General features: G+C 38.6%; 1 protein-coding gene across 4 annotated transcripts in view; it reads left to right on the forward strand.

The window, feature by feature from the left end:
* PHKB (phosphorylase kinase regulatory subunit beta) overlaps positions 1-20861 on the forward strand; it is a 250538-nt gene extending 229677 nt beyond the window's left edge. For all 4 annotated transcript variants that reach the window (XM_064382997.1, XM_064382996.1, XM_064382998.1 and 1 more), the window contains 5 exons: positions 7933-8067; positions 12793-12922; positions 15783-15890; positions 17817-17957; positions 18587-20861. In XM_064382997.1, coding sequence (XP_064239067.1) covers positions 7933-8067; positions 12793-12922; positions 15783-15890; positions 17817-17957; positions 18587-18724 — 652 coding nt within the window. In that variant the 3' untranslated portion in view covers positions 18725-20861. The remainder of the gene's footprint in view (positions 1-7932; positions 8068-12792; positions 12923-15782; positions 15891-17816; positions 17958-18586) is intronic.
* The last annotated feature ends 247 nt before the right edge of the window (positions 20862-21108 follow it).

The following is a 21108-nucleotide window of genomic DNA, read 5'->3' on the forward strand; positions in this document are numbered from 1 at the left end:
AAGTTGTTTATTCTCATTAGCATTTCATGAAACCTTTTTTCAAGGTTCTTAGTTTCTTTGCAATGGGTTAGAACATGTTCTTTTAGCTCAGAGAAGTTTCTTATTACCCACCTTCTGAAGCCTGTTTCTGTCAATTCATCAGACTCATTCTCCATCCAGCCTTGTTCCCTTGCTGGTGAGGAGTTGTGATCCCTTGGAGGAGGAGAGGCATTCTGGTTTTGAGTGTTTTCATCCTTTTTGTGCTGGTTTCTTCCCATCTTTGTGAATTTATTTACTTGTGGTCTTTGTAGTTGTTGACTTTCAGATGGGGTGTCTGAGTGGACGTCCTATTTGTTGATGATGAAGTTATTTCTTTCTGTTTCTTAGTTTTCCTTCTAACAGTCAGGCCCCTCTGCTGTAGGACTGCTGGAGGTCCACTCCAGACCCTGCTTGCCCGGGGCTCACCTGCAGCAGCTGCAGCACAGTAAGGGTTGCTGCCAGTTTCTTCTTCTGCTATCTTTAACCCAGAAGGAGACCTGCCAGATGTCAGTCTGAGCTCTCCTTTATGAGATGACTCTTTGGATATACAGGAGTCGGGGAGTTGCTTGAGGAGACAGTCTGTCCTTTATAGAAGCTCAAGTGCTGAACTGTGAGCTCCGTTGATCCATTCAGAACTGCTGGGCAGGTACGTTTAAGTCTGCTGCAGCAGAACTCATAAACAGCCTTTTTTTCCCCCAGTTGTTCTGTTCCAGGAAGGTAGGGCTTTATTTATAAGTTTCTGTCATGGTGCTGCCTTTTTTCAGGGATGCCCTGCCCAGCGAGGAGGCAGCCTAGTCACAGTCTGCCAGCAGAGGCATTGCTGAACTGCTGTGGGCTCCGCCCAGCTACCATGTGAACTTCCCTGAAGTCCTGTTTATAGGGGTATGGTTAGAACTGCCTTGGCAATGGCGGCCTGCCTCTATAATGGCGGACTCTCTCTGTAATGGCAGACTGCCTCGGCAATGGTGGGCTGTCTTGGTAATGGTGGAGTACCTCGGTAGTGGTGGACTGCCTTGGTGATGGCAGACGCCCCTCCCCAACAGAGCTGGACCATTCCAGTTTCAACTGTGCTTGCTGTGAAACTCTATCCAGAACGTTTCAGATTGCTGGTCTTTGTGGGGGTGGGACTGGCCGTGCCTGATCACCTGGCTCCCTCCCTCAGACCCCTTTTTTTTTCAGTTGAATGGGCAACTCTGTCTCCCAGGCATTCCAGTCACTAGTTGAAATGGTGCCCAAATTTGTGTGAGATTTTGTGCGGAGACCTGCTGGGCTGGCTGAAACAGCCGCACTGGGGGCTTGTGGCACTTTTCTGCCCAGAATCTTCTGGCCTGGCTCCCTGTTTCAGTCTCCTATTTTTCAGTTGAATGGACGACTCTGTCTCCCAGGCATTCCAGTCACCAGTTGAAAAGGCACCCGGATTTGTGTGAGATTTTGTGCAGAGACCCGCTGCACTAGCTAAAACAGCCACACTGGGGGCTCATGACACTTTTTCGCCTGGGAATCTCCTGGCCTGGCTCCCTGTTTCAGTCCCCTTTTTATCAGTCGAATGGGCAACTCTGTTTCCCAGGCGTTCCAGTCACCTGTTGAAAAGGTGCCCAGATTTGTGTGAGATTTTGTGTGGAGACCCTCTGCGCGCTGGAGACTCGTGGCGCTTTTTCACCCGGGAATCTCCTGGCCTGGCTCCCTATTTCAGCCCCCTTTTTATCGGTTGAACAGGCGACTCTGTCTCCTAGGTGCTCCAGTTACCAGCTGAAACAGCACCTGGACCTGTGTCAGTTTTTTGTGTGGAGGTCTGCTGCGCCGGCCGAAACAGCTGCAGTGGCCAAAACAGCACGCGGGAGACCCTTGGCACTCCTCCACCCAGGAATCTCCTGGTCTGTGGGCAATAAAAATCTGTCTGAAAATGCAGCGACCACTCACCCTCTGCGCGCTCACTGTGAACTGCAATCCAGAGCTACTCCTACTCAGCCATCTTGGATCCCCTCATTTTATTTATTTACATTACCCACTGCCTCAATTGCTTTTAAACCAATAGCACCATGTATCTGTTCTCTTTTTTCCAAGGTGAATCTTGCCAATGCAATTTCTTCAACTTTACTGCTATCAGGCACTCTGGTGAACAAAATTAACCTGCTCACAGGAATGGTATTCTGGTCTGATAATGATTTGATTTGCTATCTCATTATTGATTTGTGCTCCAGCTTTCCTGTTGAAATAGATCAAGTTCCTGACAGGCCCATTACTGTAAAGACCTCCAATCAACTGCTTTCTGCTGCAGGTCTGTCAGTCAAGCTTTACTTAGAGATAACCCCAGAGGATATATGTTATCAAGCCTTTTTCATCTCTGCTTTTCATACTGCCAGGACATCCTTTGTAAGCAATTATGATCCAGACGTACCTTGTCCTCTGATGCCCAAAACTGTGTCTGTGAATCACACATTTGAAGCTTAGAGAGGGCCATTGTTGTCATAGCAGGCTATAACATTGCTTATGCACTAAAGGGAAGAGAAAATAATTACAGCACCAAGTTCATTAGCATGGTTCTGATTCTCATTCCAAGGTCTTTTCTTTTGGCATTTGATGTGAGGTAAGGAGGTGAGATGATGAAGCTCTCCTACCTCTATTCTATTGTGATTGAATCAGTGATAGAGTGAGTCCACATCCTTCAGTCACCAAACAGAAAGCTCAGTTTGCCTCATCAAACTGTAACCCTCTCCATATATTAATATGAATCAAGTGAAAAGTTCCCTTCTTGCAACGTTCCCGTCTTCTGTCATTTGGTGTGTCAGCTCTGGCTTCCTTAACAAAATGCCATAGATGAGATGGCTTAAACAAAGAAATTTCTCACAGTAAGCAGGCTGGAAAGGCCAAGGTCTGGGTGCCTGCTGATTTGGTTTCTGGTGAGGGCTCTCCTCCTGGCTTACAGATGGCTGCCTTCTGTGTCCTCTGTGTCCTCTGATGGAGAGAGAGAGAGCTCTCTGGTGTATCTTCTCATAAGAGTACTAATCGCAGCATAAGAGCCCGATGTCCTCATCTAAACCTAATTACCTCCCAAAGGCCCATTTCCAGATACCATCACAGCGGCATTAGGGCTTCAACATATGAATTTGGTGGGGGAGAAAGAAATCAGTCCATAACACATGGCTTAGTTAAATGTTTGTACAAAATCATTGAATCATTTGTTTAACAGCAAACTTAGCACATCCTTCTGTTATCTTGAAATAATCTTAAAATGATTATTTAAAAAAATTATTTTTTGCCAAGGATCAGTTGTATTTTGTATGACAATTTTTTTTCCCAGAAAATGTCAGCTGGTCGGGTGCAGTGGCTCATACCTGTAATCCCAGCACTTTTTGGGGGGCCAGGGCAGGTGAATCACTTGATCCCAGGAATTTGAGACCAGCCTGGGCAACATGGCAAAACCCCTTCTGTATAAAAAATTAAAATTTAGCTAGATGTGGTGGTGCATGCCTGTAGTCCCAGCTACTTGGGAGGCTGAGGTGGGAGGATCACTTGATCCCAGGAGGCAGACATTACACTGAGCCAAGATCACACCACTGCACTCCACCACAGGTGACAAATAAGACCATGTCTCAAAAAAGAAACAGAAAGAAAATTTCAGGTGTTCTGATTTACTGCTGGTGTCAGATTTCCATGTACTTTATTTCATATTGTACCCCTTCACTGGGGCATATCGGAAAGAAACATGCCAGTACACACACTACATCCTTACTAACCTCCAAACAAGAGTGTTCTTAAAAGGATAAGCTTATTTCCAGAACTGTCTGAGGAATACTAATATCCCTTTTTGCACTTTCCAGTAGTCCCAAAGAATTCATTGTCCTCAAGTCAAACCTGGATGCATATGAAGGTTGCTTTGGTCAGTTGTGTGTATCTGCCACTTTCTCACTTGCTTATTGGCAAGTAGAGCATCTCTGGCTCTTTAGACATACTGAGTGTATAAGGCTCTGGCCCATCCATAACCTTCATTATTTTGACCTTCACATTTCCTGTCTTTTTTCCCTCTCCCAACCTTCTTTCCTTCCATCTTTTTCTTTCCCCATTTTGCATTTAAATGCTTTTTGTACTGGCCCAGCGCAGTGGCTCATGCCTGTAATCCCAGCACTTTGGGAGGCCGAGATGGGTGGATCACAAGGTCAGAAGTTCGAGACTAGCCTGGCCAATATGGTGAAACCCTGTCTCTACTAAAAACACAAAAATTAGCCAGGTATGGTGGCATGCACCTGTAATCCCAGCTACTCAGGAGACTGAGGCAAGAGAATTGCCTTAAACTGGGAGACGGAGGTTGCTGTGAGCCGAGATCCCACCCTTGCCCTCCAACCTGGATGATAGTGAGGCTCCATCTCAAAAAAAAAAAAAAAATGCTTTTGTACTGAAATGATCAAATCAGATTTTATGACCTTGTCTTTGGGAAGTGTGCTCCTTTATTAGTAGTCCTACAAATGGATAAAATGTCTTTGATATTCTTAACTCTGTTGCTCCTTGGTTATTTACTTTCTGTAGATTTCTGACAGCTATTAATAGTTTTGTAGTTTATGTCTAAGGCTGTCTTGCTGTTTTTATTTGAAGAATTCCAAGGTATAAAAAGATTAGTTTGACCAACATTTTTAGTGAATAAATGTATTTTAATAATATGACAGATTATATTCATTTGTGCTTGAACAAGTAAAAAAATCTTTCTTTGGTGATTTTTGAGAACAATGTTTTCAATAATTTGCCCACAGAACTGCTGAGATTTTGTAAATAGAAGGAAGTCTAAGGGAAAACATTAAGGTCTCCAGCTATCTTTGTGTGTGGTACTAAGGATTTTAAAAGATAAATGTGATAAATGATGTCTAATTGTAATAACTCAAGTTAGTGGCAGACTTTAAAAAGTAAGCCTTTTAAAAATAAAAATGTTGTTTATTTTAGAAGATACCACCTGAATTTAATTGACTGTGGCACTTGCTTAAGTAACTCCAAGACTTGAATTAAAAATTTATGTTACCTTCCTCTAAACTGAGTTTAAGAAGTCATATAACAAGAGTTTACTAACATTTTATGACTCTTTAACATTTCAAAGCCTTTTTATAGACATTATTTGTTCCTCAAAATCATTTCATAAAGTAAATTGAATGAGTAATAGTGTTCCCATCTGAAAAATAACTTGCCAGTGGGGCACAGTTGGTAAGTGACAGAATTAGTATTTAAGTCTGTCTTTCATTATTAAGAATTTTAAGTGTATAATAATGGAATTATTTAGTAAATTCGCATATACCCATTACTTAGTGGGTATAAGCAATGCTTGGCTATTTGTATTGGCTATATTTGCTTTCTCTTTTATTTTGCTATGGTATATTATAAAGCAAATCCCAGACATTTAACATTACCTGTGAATATTTTAGGGAGTACATGTCTCTAAAAAAGGTTAGTATCTTAATAATCCCAAAACCATTATCATCTCCACCAAAATTAGCAGTAATTCTTTAATATCATTAGATACTCAATTCTTATTGAAATTTCTCTGGGTTATCCCCGAAATGACTTTTTACAGTTGGTCTGTTTTTGAATCATGATATTAAACAAGGCTCATAGTATTAGTGGTTATGTCTCTTAAATCACTTCATCTACAACAATGACTCCCACTTTCCTTTTCATTCCATTGACTTATTGAGGAGACCAAAGGCAGGTCTTTAGATTTTTAATTCAGTATTCCTTCTGTTATTCTAAGCTGCCTCAAATATAAGTTTTAAATCTAAGTAAAGAAATGAATAAAATACATAAATAAAATAAATAGAAGACAATTCTATGCCTAGTCCTAAAAATAACAATATAACTTTTTAATTTAAAGAAGAGGCCCACTGGGTAGTTTATTGTAACTAAAATGTTGCTGTAACAGCTAATTTCATAAGCAACTTTAGCATCAAAGCATCTAAAAGAACTATGTTCTTGTTACCTTTATGCTTGTGTAACATTTTGGCTAAATACAATAATAATGAGGATGATCAAGTTAAGAAAGCCTAGTCTTTGTCAGTAACATATGTAGTGCAGTTTTTCTTTTCGGCTTACCAGAGAAATAGAAATGATAAATCTTAATTGTTACGTGTTCTGTTGTTGTATATAACAGGAAGCTTTCAGGTATTTGTTGTTCGTAAATACTTCATCTTTATTGCTCTTACCAATGAACAACTATTAAATATTCATTACATAATATTTCTAAAATATTAGTATGTTTTATCCTTGTGTATCTCTCATGCCTTTATAATCCATCTCAGTATTACCCTAGACTAAACTCCCATCTTCCAGAAATGGCAACAACAGACAGTAGGGGAGAAGGCAGGAAGCGCTGAGAGTTGTCTTAGCTCAGGGCAGTGGAGGTTAGAACTGTCATAGAACTTGATACATGTTACCCTGTGGCTTATGGCCTGGCCCAGCAGGCCTGGTTGGTACCTTCTCTGTCTCAACCGTGAAGGCGTAGCATTTTTTCTTACTGTCCTCTACACTGAGAGATGTTAGTCATCCCATGAGGATGCATCACTGTTGTTTTGCAAACCAGCATTGGCAGAAAGGACTTTAATCTTTTCAATACATCTACCTAACATTTTCATCTCTGTACCTGCAATAGCCTTGTGGTTGCCTTTCAAGGAAGAGTATCAAGAGAAAGAGAAGGCATGGGGGAGAAAGGCAGCATGGCTGAATAAAGATGCATTCTTTCCAGATGCTCAGTTGTACTGCCTGTTATGCAGTGTTCACTGAAGGATTTAAGGATGAAACATAGGAATCTGCTGTGTAAAACTAATTCCCTGACTTTTCCTAATGGTGTGTAAACTTCTCATTCCCTAAAGCATAGTATTATTTCCAGAATTTTCTTTCATTTTCATAGCTAGTTTATCTGAGTTCTGTCCTCAGAATACAATAAATGAAATAAATGAGATGAATCTACAACAATGCTTCTTAAAACCTTCTCAAAAAATTATTTACACATAAAATAAATGTTTTGGCTCTTCTGCAACCTATTGGTTAAAGTACATCTTTAATGTACAACTATAATTAAGTTATAACTAATTCTGTCCTTATAGTTCAAAGACAGGTACTTGTCTGTCTCCTCTCACCCTAAAGGAATGACTACACAGTAAAGGAAATTGGTTTAAAAAAAAAAAAAAAGCTTGAGATTTCAGAGAAAGGAACATTTACACGGTGGCTCACGCCTGTAATGCCAGCACTTTGGGAGGCCGAGGCGGGTGGATCACGAGGTCAAGAGATCGAGACCATCCTGGTCAACATCGTGAAGCCCCATCTCTACTAAAAATACAAAAAAAAAAAAAAAATTAGCTGGGCATGGTGGCGTGTGCCTGTAATCCGAGCTACTCAGGAGGCTGAGGCAGGAGAATTGCCTGAACCCAGGAGGCGGAGGTTGCGGTGAGCCGAGATCACGCCATTGCACTCCAGCCTGGGTAACAAGAGCGGAACTCCGTTTCAAAAAAAAAAGGAACATTTACATAATAGCATATCTCAGTCCATTTCTTGAAATGCATTGTTTTTCTTTCTCTCTTTCCCTTTTTTTTTTTTTTTTGCATGTATCTAGTGTTAAGAAAATACTTAATACAGCTGTTTGTGTACAGAATAATACCACAATGAATGGGTAAAATCTCACTTGGTAAGAACCTAAGTGCTTACCTATTTTAATGTTGTACAACCTCACCACCTGTGCAAGAGCAGGTCTCATTTTTTAAGAGTCTGATCGTGTCACATAATCTTCATGGAAGTAATTGTATCAGCAGTTCAGGAAATTCAAATGGCCTCTTCTTCATTCTCCTTTGGATGGGTCACTGCTGTTAAGGGCATTACTGAGAGAAGCAGAAGGTGAACTTATTTTAAGAGTTATTGATTCAAGCTTTCCCTATTTTGTTTCAGGTGGATCATCCATGCCATGGAGTATGAACTTCAGATCCGTGGTGGAGACAAGCCAGCCTTGGACTTGTATCAGCTATCACCTAGTGAAGTTAAACAGCTTCTGCTGGATATTCTCCAGCCTCAACAGAATGGAAGGTAATGGGGGCCTCTTGTTACCTACCTGATATTCTGGATTTACAATAACTTCATAATTTTTAGCTTGGTGTGTCTATGAACTTGATAAGATATTAATAAGAAATAAAATGCAGTAGAGTATCAAAGGTCACCCCACTAGATGGAAAGTGTAAATAGAAAGACCAATCAGATGTCTGTCTTCAATTATTATTTTGCATTGATTTGAATTTTATACCTCTTTTCAGTGTAATTCATAAGCATTTCTTTATTTTTATTATTCTGTGCAAAATGTAATGTCTCATACCACTTTCTGAAGTCAGTTTCCTTTCTGAATCTTTATGGCACTGACCATCTCCTCCCAGCATTTTGGCAGATAGGATTGGGTTTGGTAATATTATTTAAATATGTTGCCTATAACTTTGTCTCCCTAAATAGACTTCAGTGCTAAACTCTTTCCTATACTTGTGCTAACCTTACACTAAGAACAAAACAAATACTTGTGGATTGTGTTAACTTGAAGAATTTTTTTATTACAGAAATAGCTTTAATGTAAGTATTTAGGAAAGTATTTATTGAGCACATTTGTGCCTGGGATTTACCAAAGTGCTATAGTTATATGCCTAGAAAAATCTACCTAGGCCTTTTACAAAAGCTGTCTTCTACAAAAGTAGATTTGAATAAATGGAAAGGCGTCCTTAAATAGGAACATACGTGTGAGATTTCAGTTGTAAATATAATGCAATTCCAGTAACGTTTCAGCAGGCTGTTTTTATGAGGTTAAGACAAGTTAATACGAAACTTTATATGGAAAACAAACATATAAGAATAATCAGAAAAACATAAAATAAGGACTTGCCCTGCTAGACATTAAAACATACTATAAAGCCTCTGTAATTAAAAGAGTGTGACATTGGTGCACAACAGACAAATGAAGAGTTAAACAGAATAGAAAGTCCAGATATAGACCCCCAAGTATATACAGAAATTTAGTGTGTGACAAAGGCCAAGGATGGACTTTTTAAATAGTGATGAGACAACTGGAGAGCCATTTGCAAAAGATAAAATCACATCTGTAGTTTATACCACACACAAGAATACACTCCAAATATATTAGAGATCTAAATGTAAAAACTGAAATAATACAAAACAAGAAGACATGGTTAAATTGTTTTTTACCCTTGGTATGGGAAAGACCTTCTAATAATGGCTCAACCCAAGGACAACAAAAAAATTAATAAGACGATATGAAAATTAAAAACAACACTTCGTATGGCAAAAAGTAGATAACCGATGTCAAAAGACAACTTAGAAACTAGAACAAAACATATGCCACAAAGAGCTAATAACCAAGAATTCTTAAAAATTGAGGGACAGACAACCAAAACCCCGAAGAAAAATGGGAAGATATTTGTTTGATACCCTGTACATATCTTTGATTTCAACCTTTAGTACATGTGGCTTGGTCACTTCATGGCTGAGGTTAAAACGTGCTTGTGGGCAGACAAGTCTGGCTTGGTGAGTCTGCGTGGCCAGCAGTCTCCTATCTGTGAAGGGTATTCATGTGTCCGGGCTGAGTGTTCTGGGATTGCTCTAGAGGCTGGCAAGGGCTGACAGTCTGTTAGGGTTGGAAAGTCTAAGCCATAGGACCCGGTTTCCTTTCTTAGCTGATGTTTTCCTGCCAGAGCACCGTGGGCTGTTACTTGCCTTGAGTTGGAAGCAGTTTGCATTTACACCTGTAAATGTATTCATCCTTTTAATTTATGTAAGGTTTTTTTTGTACGCAACTCTCGATTCTTCAAAGAGATGACAACAAATTTTGGTTTTCTACTGTTATGTGAGAATATTCGGCCCCAGCAACACGTCATTGTATAAGGAAAAATAAAAGTGCTGCCGTTAAAAAAAAAAAAAAAGAAAAATGGGAAGAAACATTCCTACATACCCATGAGTTCATGCTGACGTAAATGACAAATGGGAGCAAAGAAACTCTTTCTTATAATAGAATTCTAATTCTAAGTGTAGATAGGATGACAGAAATAGACAAATACAACAGTTATTGTTGCCGGCAAAAACCATCATTGCATGGAAGTATGATGAAAAATGGAAAGTTGCATCATTCCAATGTGTTTCCACTCAAGACACTTACTAATTGTAAAGGAGAAAATAGTGACTTTGCAGTGGCAAAACCTTAAGTAGCTGACTCTACCTTAACCAGAAGATTAAGGTGAACCTCACCAGTAATAAGACACATCAACACCATATAGCCCCTGACGCATTGAAAAGGGCATGATGGGCTGGGCATGGTGGCTCAAGCTTGTGATCCTAGCACTTTGGGAGGCTGGGTCAGGAGGGTCCTTTAAACCCAGGAGTTTGAGACTAGTCTAGGCAACATTGCAAAACTCTATCTCTATAAAAATAAGTCAATAAGAAAAGAGCACAGCATCACTTCTAGATACTCTTGCAAAAAAACGTATAATCTCAGTCTATTCATCAGGCAATATCAGACCAACCCAAACTGAGGTACATCCTACAAAATAACTGACATTTCTAAAGTGTCAACCTTATGAAAGATAAAGGGCGACCAAGAAGCTGCTAGAGTAGCCTCAGGAGATGTGGAAACGAAATGCCAATCCTGGATTGGATTTTGGACCAAAACAAGAATATTAATGGCAAAACTGACAAAATTTGAATTAGAGCCATAGATTAATTAATAGTATTGTATCATTGTTTACTTCCTGGTTTTGATAATTACACTATGATTATGTAAGATGACAAGAGTAGGGGAAGGCCAGGCATGATGTCTCACCCCTGTGATCCCAACAATTTGGGAGACAGAGGCAGGCAGATTGCTTGAGCCCAGGAGTTTGAGACCAGCCTGGGCAACATGACATAACCTCATCTCTACAAAAAACACAAAAATTAGCCGGATGTGGTAGCACACACCTGTTTCCAGCTACTCAGGAGGCTGACATGGGAGGATCACCTGAACCCAGTAAGTTGAGGCTGCAGAGAGTCGAGATCTTACCACTGTACTCCAGCCTTGGTGATAGAGTGAGACCCTGTCTCAAAAACAAGCAAAAAAAAACAATAACAAAAAAGGGAAGTTAAGAATATACAAGAACTTTATGGTTTATATTCATGACTTTTCTGTAAGTCTGAAATGTTTCAAAATGAAAAGACAAAAAATAAAAATAAAAAAAGATTTCAAAATAACTTTCTACCTCCATTGCGAGTATTCTCACATTTCTACTTTTTCTGTTGTTCTACCAAGCATCTCGTTTTTCAAGTATTAATCATAACTTCATGTAACTCCAAAAACATATTTTTTTAATTGCCAAACAGAGAATGGGAGAAAAATCAACATGCAGGCAGTTATTGAAAATAAAACATCACCAAGGAACCCTTAGACCTCTGAGCTTCTTCACTTTGGTGAAACACTAAACCCAGCAATGCAAGGCTGCACCTATTAAAAGAAATTTTATATATCCAAAAATAGATGCCACTCTTACCAATGAGTGATAAATCTTCATTGCTCTTCTTTCTCCAAAGCAAAAATATATTTTTCTGTTTACTATATCCTGCATAGCTATTGTCACACCTAGAAATAGTGTTGGTCATGACATGCCTCCCTTGTGACTGAGTATACATTTCACTCTGCTGTCTTTTAAAATAATACTAAGTACAAAAAATATGTATCTGGCTGTGTGCTATGGTTCACACCTATAATCTCAGCACTTTGAGAGGTCAAGGCAGGAGGATTACTTGAGGCCAGGAACTCAAGACCAGCCTGGACAACATAGCCAGACCCCATCTCTACAAAAAATTAAAAATTAACCAGACATGGTGGGGCATGCCTGTAATCTTAGCCACTGGAAAAGCTGAGGTGGGAGGATTGCTTGAGCCCAGGAGTTAGAGATTACAGTGAGCTATGATTGAGCCATCGCACTCCAGCCTGAGTGACACAGCAAGACCCTGTCTCAAAAATAGATAAATAAATAAATATGTTTCTTTCTTCTGCTTTTGCAAGAATATGTTACTTTGTCACTGTGTGTTCTTTTTAAGTTATGCAAATTGTGCATTTTTAGCAATTTGTGAATTATGTATTCTCTAAGATTTAATACTTAAATACGTAATCCATGAAAATAAAAGATCTAAAATTTTGGCGTATCACTACATTTTATTACAATGTAAGATTTCATATCTTTTTTCAGCACTAGAACTTTAGCTATGTTTAAATAGCGAACTTTTATAAGGTTTAAAATAAGATAATTTCATTCTATATAAAATGCTTTTTTGAACATCACTTATTCATTCACTTTTTAAGTGTTTACTAAGCACCTTTCTGGGAGAGGTATATACGAGTGATCAAACTATATGATTTCCATACATTTTATTATATGTAAAAACAACGAAGTTAATATGAAATTCACAGCTGCTGCATTTTTAAATGGAGTTGCTTTGTGTATTAGAAAATCATTTGAGTATGTAGTGAGCAATCCGTAACTTACTTAGAGAATAACATTTTGTCTGTTGAATTTTTTAGACTCTTGGAGACTTCCTCCTGTCCTGCAAGCCCTGTTTTCATTATGAAATATTTACTAGCCTCTGTAACTCACGGAGATATGCATCATTGATGGGCTTTGGCTTTTATCGCTTACCCTATCGGAACAATTAGTTCGTATTCAAAGCCCTGCTTTCTCCAGAACAAGCTTGTTCTTCAACTCTAAGACATTTGCCTTTTGTCTACAGATGTTGGCTGAACAGGCGTCAGATCGATGGGTCTTTGAATAGAACTCCCACCGGGTTCTATGACCGAGTGTGGCAGATCCTGGAGCGCACACCCAATGGCATCATTGTCGCTGGGAAGCATTTGCCTCAGGTAAAGCCCCACTGTGTTCATGTAAAGAAAGGGGACTTCACAAAGGGTAGTGAATCCTTTCTTCCTCTGTATCACAAATCACTTTTCTCCTTTTCAGCGTTTAAGAGTATTTTCGAAGAAGGGATATTACCTCAAGGAATGAAATACTAGAAAATAAGAAATCTAATCAATTGGATTGAAAATATTTTTCTCCGATATGAGCTACTTTTATTTTTCAAATTTAGTGTCCCTGTGGGCAGAAAAGACTCACTTTACCAAATGGATATATTGCTGAAAGTTATATTTAATAAGAAATTGTTGGTATTGTTATATTTTAGATGCTTTGAGGATATTCCCTTTTAAAAAAAACCACGTGGCCAAACCTCTTGTTGAACAAGCTGTCTTTCCCTTGTTTACTTACCAGCTTAAAGTTTCCTATGTTGGCTTTCTTTAAGTGGGGGTACCCTGTCACTACCCCAAGTGGTGATGCGTCGATGCTGGGGACCTCTCGAACAGTAAAGCATGCATCGAAAAGATAGAACCAGAGCAGACCTAAGAAGCAAGGGGGCCTAGTCATGCTGTGGATGAGGAAATCATTACTTAGCAATTGTGTTGAAATTGAAAAATGCAGTCACTTTTTAGGTCGTTGGACAGATAATCACTTACTTTACTCGAGGTGTACCTTACCTGTGGTCCAAGTAAGTGCCCTCTCCTTCGGACGGTTTCCCACGTGATATACACTGGCCTCCTTCTTTGATGTGATTATTTATTTAATCCTGGCATCTCAATCATTCTACTTATATACAAAAGTGAAGGATTAGCCTTCTGGAAATAGAGTACTGTAATTGTTTTTAGTGTTGAAATCTCAATGAAATAAATTTTAATGTAGCTCTTTATACAAATAAAGTATTCTCAAAGGCACAGACTCACACTCATTTTGCTTCTATCCACCTAAGAGTGTCTCTGGAAGGACCTATAGGAAATTGATAGTGTTCTTTTCTCAGCCTTTGGTAAAAAGAACTGTGTGACTGGGAGGACAGTGTGGGCCCTTCCCTGGAACTCATACCTTTCAAAATTTGAATGCTGTGAATGTATTACTTATTCAAAAAATGCATAAATACTTTTAAAAAGTATTCTTTATACTGTTCACAGACTGCAAGTAGTTTTATTTGACTGTCATTGCAGGGCCTAGCCCTCTCCTGGGTGCCCTGTGATTACTGTTCAGGAACAGCACCATTTATTGAGAGGAGAGAGCAGCCCCTCATTGCTGTAGTTTGAACCATCCAGCAAGGCCTCCTCTCTGCCCACCTGGGCAATGCACGCTCGCAACCACTTGTTAGCTTCTTTCTCAGCCCCCACTAATACTTACCAGATTTTCATTGAATTGTCTGACAGCCTGGGCCACTTAACATATAGTATCCTTGCTATGCTAATATCCTCTCTTTGCTAAAAATGATGATGATGACAATAAATACATGTTAAGTATTTTTCTGCATCAAGCACTTTTCTGAGTGCTCATTTAATCCATAAGACAACCTTGTGAGGAAGATGCTTAGTTATTAGCATTCCTGTTTGGCAGAAGAGGAGACTGAAACACAGCTAAATGATTTCCTCAAGGCACACATCTAGTAAGTAGCTGCCACAAGGTGTGACCCCTGGCAGTGTAGCTGCTGAGCCTTGTCTCTTAACCTCTCTGCTATACTACTTACACTAAGTCCTTTCAGAAGAGTAGGAAATAAGGCAAGCTTGGTATCTCTTCTCTAGTTGCACAGTAGCTAGTTTGAGATATATTAAGAAGAAATTAATGTGAAACTATGAAAGGGTCTTCCTTTCCTTCTGTAACCCCATTAGGCCCATTGCTAGACATCTAGCCAGTTATAACTGTGTTTAGCAGTGGGGCTTTGTTTTCCCCAAATTAGGTACTACCTGTAAACATTAATAATATGTTGGATTATATTGACTATGAAATACAATAGTTAGTTGTATTGAATATATATTGAATATAGGACTAAGGCATTATTATACCAGGCTGAACAACTTTGCTGTCACTTGACTGAAAGAGGACTTTGGGTACCATTTTGACTGGTAAGTAGATAACATGGTTCTGAACCTGATTGAGTTCACTGTAAATTATCACTGTGGTGAAAACAAGTATCTCTCATCATCTCTGCCTCTCTGGTAATGATCTAGTGACCCCATCTGCTTTCTACCCTACAAGCCTAATGTCCAGAGCCTTGCCTTCCCTCCTCTGAGGGATAGCCTCATGCCCAGATTTGTATTTGAATTTCAGTTTATTTTCTGCTTTCATTTTGGTTTGTGAAAAATGAATGGAAAACTATTTGATATTCTTGCTTTAAATGAAAGATAAAGGGCAGAGTAGAGGAAATTGTTTCAGCTTCGCTTTTTTCCTGTTTTCTTCCCAGCTCTGCACATAATATTGGTTTTGCTTGTTTGTATGCATTTTTATGCTGCCAGCTCAGAAAGGACCTGCCACAAAAATGATGTACACTCAATAGCAGGTGACTTCCGTGCGGGAGCCTGACAGCAAGCATAACTTTTCATGTCAATTCTGAAGGCAATATGTATCTCAGTGTTTGGCTATTCCTTTTGTGTATTGACTGGCCTTCTAATATAGTCCTTTTCCTCAAAAACATTAATATAGTGAAGGTCACTACTAGAAATGGGAGGTTTAATTCATCACAATAGTCAGCTGGTTGGCTTTAATAGTTGACCTATATAAAATTTAGTTGTGTAGCTGAAAATGCTCTCCAAGGTTTTATAAAAACTGAAAACTACTAACCATTAGAAAATGAAATTCCTCTATTAAATGAGAACCAGAGCATAACAGTTCAGCATGTTAATGTGGAGTTATTTCTTTTAGCAACCAACCCTGTCGGATATGACCATGTATGAGATGAATTTCTCTCTCCTTGTTGAAGACACATTGGGAAATATTGACCAGCCACAGTACAGACAGATTGTTGTAGAGGTGGGTAGTAAGAAATGAAGATTGCTGACGAAGTGCCTTCTCTCTGTTCCCTGAAAACTAGAGTAAGGGAAACTGTCTGTGAGACCCAGAATGCTATTCTTTCTGGAACCCTGATCTCTCCCAGCCGAGTCCTCAAGAAAATGGCCACCCTGACCCAAGGCAAGACACATGAGCAATTCAGACCTCAGACTTCTCCAGGGAGGGAGAACCGACCCCTGCTTTTCAGCCACCCACTCACCCCTCAGCATCAGGTGCATCAGCGACATCATAAAAGTAGAGGAAGTGACCTTTTCTATTTACTTTGTTTTCTTTTTTTTTCTATTCACAGAAATAATGCACAACTATTGTAGAAAATTTCAACAGTTTAGAAAATTATAGAAAAGAACATAAAAGTTTCCCCCACACTCACTAGCCAGAGATCCTTGCTGTTAATATTTTGAGGGACATCTTTCCAGACATCTCTACGTGAAAAGAAGACATGTCATTGCATGCTGTATCACTGCTTTGTATAAAATTAAATGTAAAATTAACAGAACACATATGCCCTTTTGTCATGTTAAATATTACACCAAATACATAGAGAAACCACCAATGGATGGATTTAATATTTAGCTCATCCTCACTTTGTCTCTTTCTCTGGGAGTGTATTCATCGGACTTTGGTGTTTCTCGAAGGTAGATAATATGTCTTATTGCTACAGAAGCTCTGTGTGACTGCCAACCTGGACATGGCACCTCCTAAAATCTAGCATGTCTATGGCTGCAGTCAGAGCTGAGTAGATTCAGCCTCATCTGTGATGTCCCAGGATGTGGAACAGTATCAGCCAACCATTTTCATAGCACGAGGCAGACTGGGTAGGGAAAAGATGGGGTTATTAGATGGGTGAATGCCTTCCATGTCTAGTACCCAGCATCTGGGACATACACTGGACATAAAGGTCCTTCTTGTTGACCACAGTGAGGTCATTCCCTTTGCAGAAGACATTTTCCTTTAGAGCCACAGCAAAACTTCCTATTCTCATGGCTAAAGGCCTGCCCCAAGGTTTCCCACATTGTGACCCCCGGATTTTACTCTAAGTGTTTCCTTTGGTTCTTTCAAGTTCTGTTTTGGAAGCATCTAGATAAAGTACAGTCAGTAAGAACCCAAAATTGGGGATTATGAGGCATGTTTCCTGTTCAGTGTACAAATTAGGAGCCATAAACATCATCAGAGAGCCTTTACCAATTATTGCATAGGCAGACACTATTTTTGTTTATAGGAATTTGGCATCTAAAATGAACATTACCACTCCACTTAGGGTAGGTGTATGTGATGGCCAAGCAATAGGCTGATGCATTAAACTAAGATAATTTATACAGACCAAATAGGACTCTTGTCACAGAAGTCAGAGTTAAATGCATTTTTTTAAAACATGGCCATCCCTGGAGAAACTACTGCAGCATCACAGACTTATGCTTGTTTGAGTTCTGGGCTCCAGGTCATTTGATCCTGAACCTAGATCCAGAGTCTCCATTGAACCCACGTGGCTTCTTTGGCTTTGGTGCCTGACTCGTCTCTCCACAGACGGTGTTTTGGTTTCTTGCCAACAAGGATGGATGCCCAAAGGCACAGAAAGAGTTCAGACACTTTGGGTGAATAGGGCATCATGTATTATGTACACGATGGGTTAGGAAAGTCATTTTTTTAACGGTTTTATTTAACTGACTAAAAAGCATTTCTAGGAGTACACACAATAAAAAAAATGTGCACTTTCCAAACAATACTTATGCAGATAACTTGCAAAATTAGAAAGATTCCTTCCATAGATGATCCTTAAGTCTCTCACCATATGCAACTTCTTGAGGATCACCCATCTATTGATGAAAGAGTGAAAACATGTCACTATTATGGTTCATATAACTGTCTTTCAATGTCTGCCTCTCCTAGTTACTCATGGTTGTATCCATTGTACTGGAAAGAAACCCTGAGCTAGAATTTCAAGACAAAGTAGATCTAGACAGACTGGTCAAAGAAGCATTTAATGAATTTCAAAAAGATCAGAGTCGGCTAAAGGAAATTGAAAAACAAGTAAGTAAACAACTTTTTTTTTTGTAGAATTTTTTCATTGTCTCAATTCTTGAAAATGTCCCTAATTGCTTTTCATTTATTCTATAAAACAGATTCACAGAGTGCAAAATAGAATACTTAAGGGGCAGTCTGCCTTATTTGAGGAATTAATGTTACTTTTTAGTTAATTACTAGTCAATTCAGATGTGAAGTTCTGACAAAAAAGAAATCTAGATAGACATAAATTTCCTTTATATGGTTAGCAGTGGAAGTGTTTTATCAGGGATGAGGCATAGACTCCAGAAGGCTATAAAATTAAATTCTGGGGACAGTGAGAATGCAGTGACAGGCTACATTGGTGCTGTGTACTGCCTAAGATAGGCCCTTGCAGGTTCTCTGTTTAATATTTTAAGTTCATCTGTAAAGAGGTTCTCTAAGTAAATAAAAATTATCAGCAAAGAAGAGAATACTAAAATGTCTGTCTTTGTTTTATATGCACCTCAGGAAAATGAACGAAAAGCTCAGGAATCTCATATTTTCCATGGGGAAATCTTTATGTGAATTTATTTTTCCCCCTAGGCTGACACCGATTTTACCTGTCAACTCTTTACAAACAGATCAAATGCCTTGCTTACTGTTTTTCTTTGTAGGATGACATGACTTCCTTTTACAACACTCCCCCCCTGGGAAAAAAAGGAACATGCAGCTATTTGACAAAGGCGGTGATGAATCTGCTGCTGGAAGGAGAAGTCAAGCCAAACAATGATGATCCGTGTCTGATTAGCTAGTGGGGAAGGTGTAGGAAGCTCTATTGAGACACATGTTCTGAAATGTGTTATGTTTCGTGTTCAAGCTTAGGCAGCCATTAATGTACAAACCGAGCATGCTGGGGAGGTGATTGCCACACCCTTGGCAGGGTTATTGGACCTTTTGCATGACATAGCCAATCTTATGGTAATGGTAAATGTTTTTAATCATGCAGGAAAAAGTTCTCATGATCATGCTAACTACAATAGTAATCTTCACTGAATGATAAAAATAGTTTATGAATTGAAAATTTGCCACTGCATGTTTTATGATCAAATAGTTCATCAAAATCAATCTTTGCTCTTTGGACTGAATTCTTACCACAGTGCCACTAAAATGAATTTGCCAACTAGTAATGCATACTGAACATCAAAAGATATTGAAAGAATGGTAAACTTTACTTCTTCATATTGTCATGCTAAAAGGTGTTAGTATATATCACAAAAGCAAAGTCAGCCAGCTGATATTTTGGTTCTCAGAAACTGCATTATTAATAATATTTTAGTATACAGAGCTATTCTACAATTTTTACATTTTAAACATGACTGTGGTTTTTTATTTGCTAAATATAGGGATTGGACTAAAATAAAATAAATCTGTACCTTATCAAACATTTTCTTTGAGCTCCTGCTAAAAACAGGACATGTGTATGATTCTTCAGAAATATGTTAAATTTAGGCTCGGCACATTGGCTCACATCTGAAATCCCAGCACTTTGGGAGGCTGAGGCAGGTGGATCACTTGAGGTCAGCAGTTCCAGACCAGCCTGGCCAACATGGTGAAAATCTTGTCTCTATTAAAAATACAAAAATTAGCCAGGTGGTGCATGCCTTTAATTCCAGCTACTGAAGAGGCTGAAGCACGAGAATTGCTTGAACCAGGAGATGGAGGTTGCAGTGACCTGAAATTGTACCACTGCACACCAGCCTGGGTGATAGAGAGAGACTCCATTTCAAAAACGAACAAACAAAAAAAAATTTAAGGACTGTTAACCTCATTTGCACTAGTAAAAACAAAATTAAGAGTCATTAAATTTTATTTCTGAATTAATGAATATATCTGGACACATTCTTTTTTCCTAGGTTCACAAGATTGAGCTTAAAACTCCTGAGTGTTTTCATTTAATTGATTTGGAGGTGGAATGGAGGACAATCTATGGTACCTACCATTATACACATTTAGTTGCCCAATTTACTTAAACTTTAATAAAAATATAAAGTAAACATTTAAATTTTATTTGTTTCTTTCCTAAATAGAAAAAAAAAAAAGGCCCATGAATTTGAGCCCTTGCCCCAGAGAGTTGTTTTTCTGATAATCTTACTGGAGTTTCACCTGAGAAGATAGATTTGTCACTTAAAAAAATGCAGTTAATTTGTAGAATTTTCATTATCGAGTCAATTGATATCAAATGTATGGATGTGTGAGCACATGGAAAAATCTGCTGTCAGTCACATTTCTCATAACTTTGAGGTACAGTGCCTAGATCTTGAATCTAAGATACTGTATGGATATTAGTTGGCAAAATTCATAAGAAATTGTATGGATATTAGTTGGCAAAATTGAGGTGAATGAGACACAGTTGGGCCCCAAAGAACAAAGAAGGAGGATATGACAAAGAGGATAATTAAACTGCTTGACTCAATGTGTTAAGAGAGTTTATGAAAAGATAGTTGTGAAGGGTGAAGCTAATTTGTAAAACTTATGCATGAATAAACTTAAGCATGAAGCCCGTGGAGAGGGAATTGAGAACTGACACTTCATAACTGGGGAAACTGGAAATTAAAGAAAGAAAAAAAAACTTAAAATTTTTGTTTGCTGAAATTTGTAGAAAAGTAAACGGTGTTGTATTTTTAAGAATTTGTTTAAAAAATATGATTAGCTGAGCAAAGTTACCAGAAAACTGCTATCCTAGTTGAAATCAAACATTATTTGCTGTTTCCTGAGTGAGTGATAGCTTCCAGCTTAAATGTTGCATATGCAAAATTCTGAAGTTTTCCTGTGCTACTGAAAGCATTCAGAATCTGTGACATGTATTGACTTTGTGCTTTGAGATTCAAAATTTATTGTTCTGAAAGTGATATTTAGAATCAGTAAATCTTGATGTTCACCTTTACAAAAGCCAATGCCTGTTTTCTAATTAGAAAAGCAAAAAATAATAAGAATTAGAACACACAACTAACTCATATGAAATATAGAAGTCTCATTTGGTCTACAGAGCCCTAATGTTTTAACAGCTGCACTAGAGACCGACAGAAAATATTAGCACATTTATTTAGGCATGACAAGATTTAAATCTGATTTAAAGCCTTCTCTATCACAATGTCAGATTCACTGTGTAAGTTTATTGTACAAGCATTGTCTATTG

This window comes from Aotus nancymaae, unplaced genomic scaffold (genome assembly GCF_030222135.1).
Source record: "Aotus nancymaae isolate 86718 unplaced genomic scaffold, 86718_ANA_hifiasm-v0.15.2.pri h1tg000030l, whole genome shotgun sequence".
NCBI classification, from domain to species: domain Eukaryota; kingdom Metazoa; phylum Chordata; class Mammalia; order Primates; family Aotidae; genus Aotus; species Aotus nancymaae.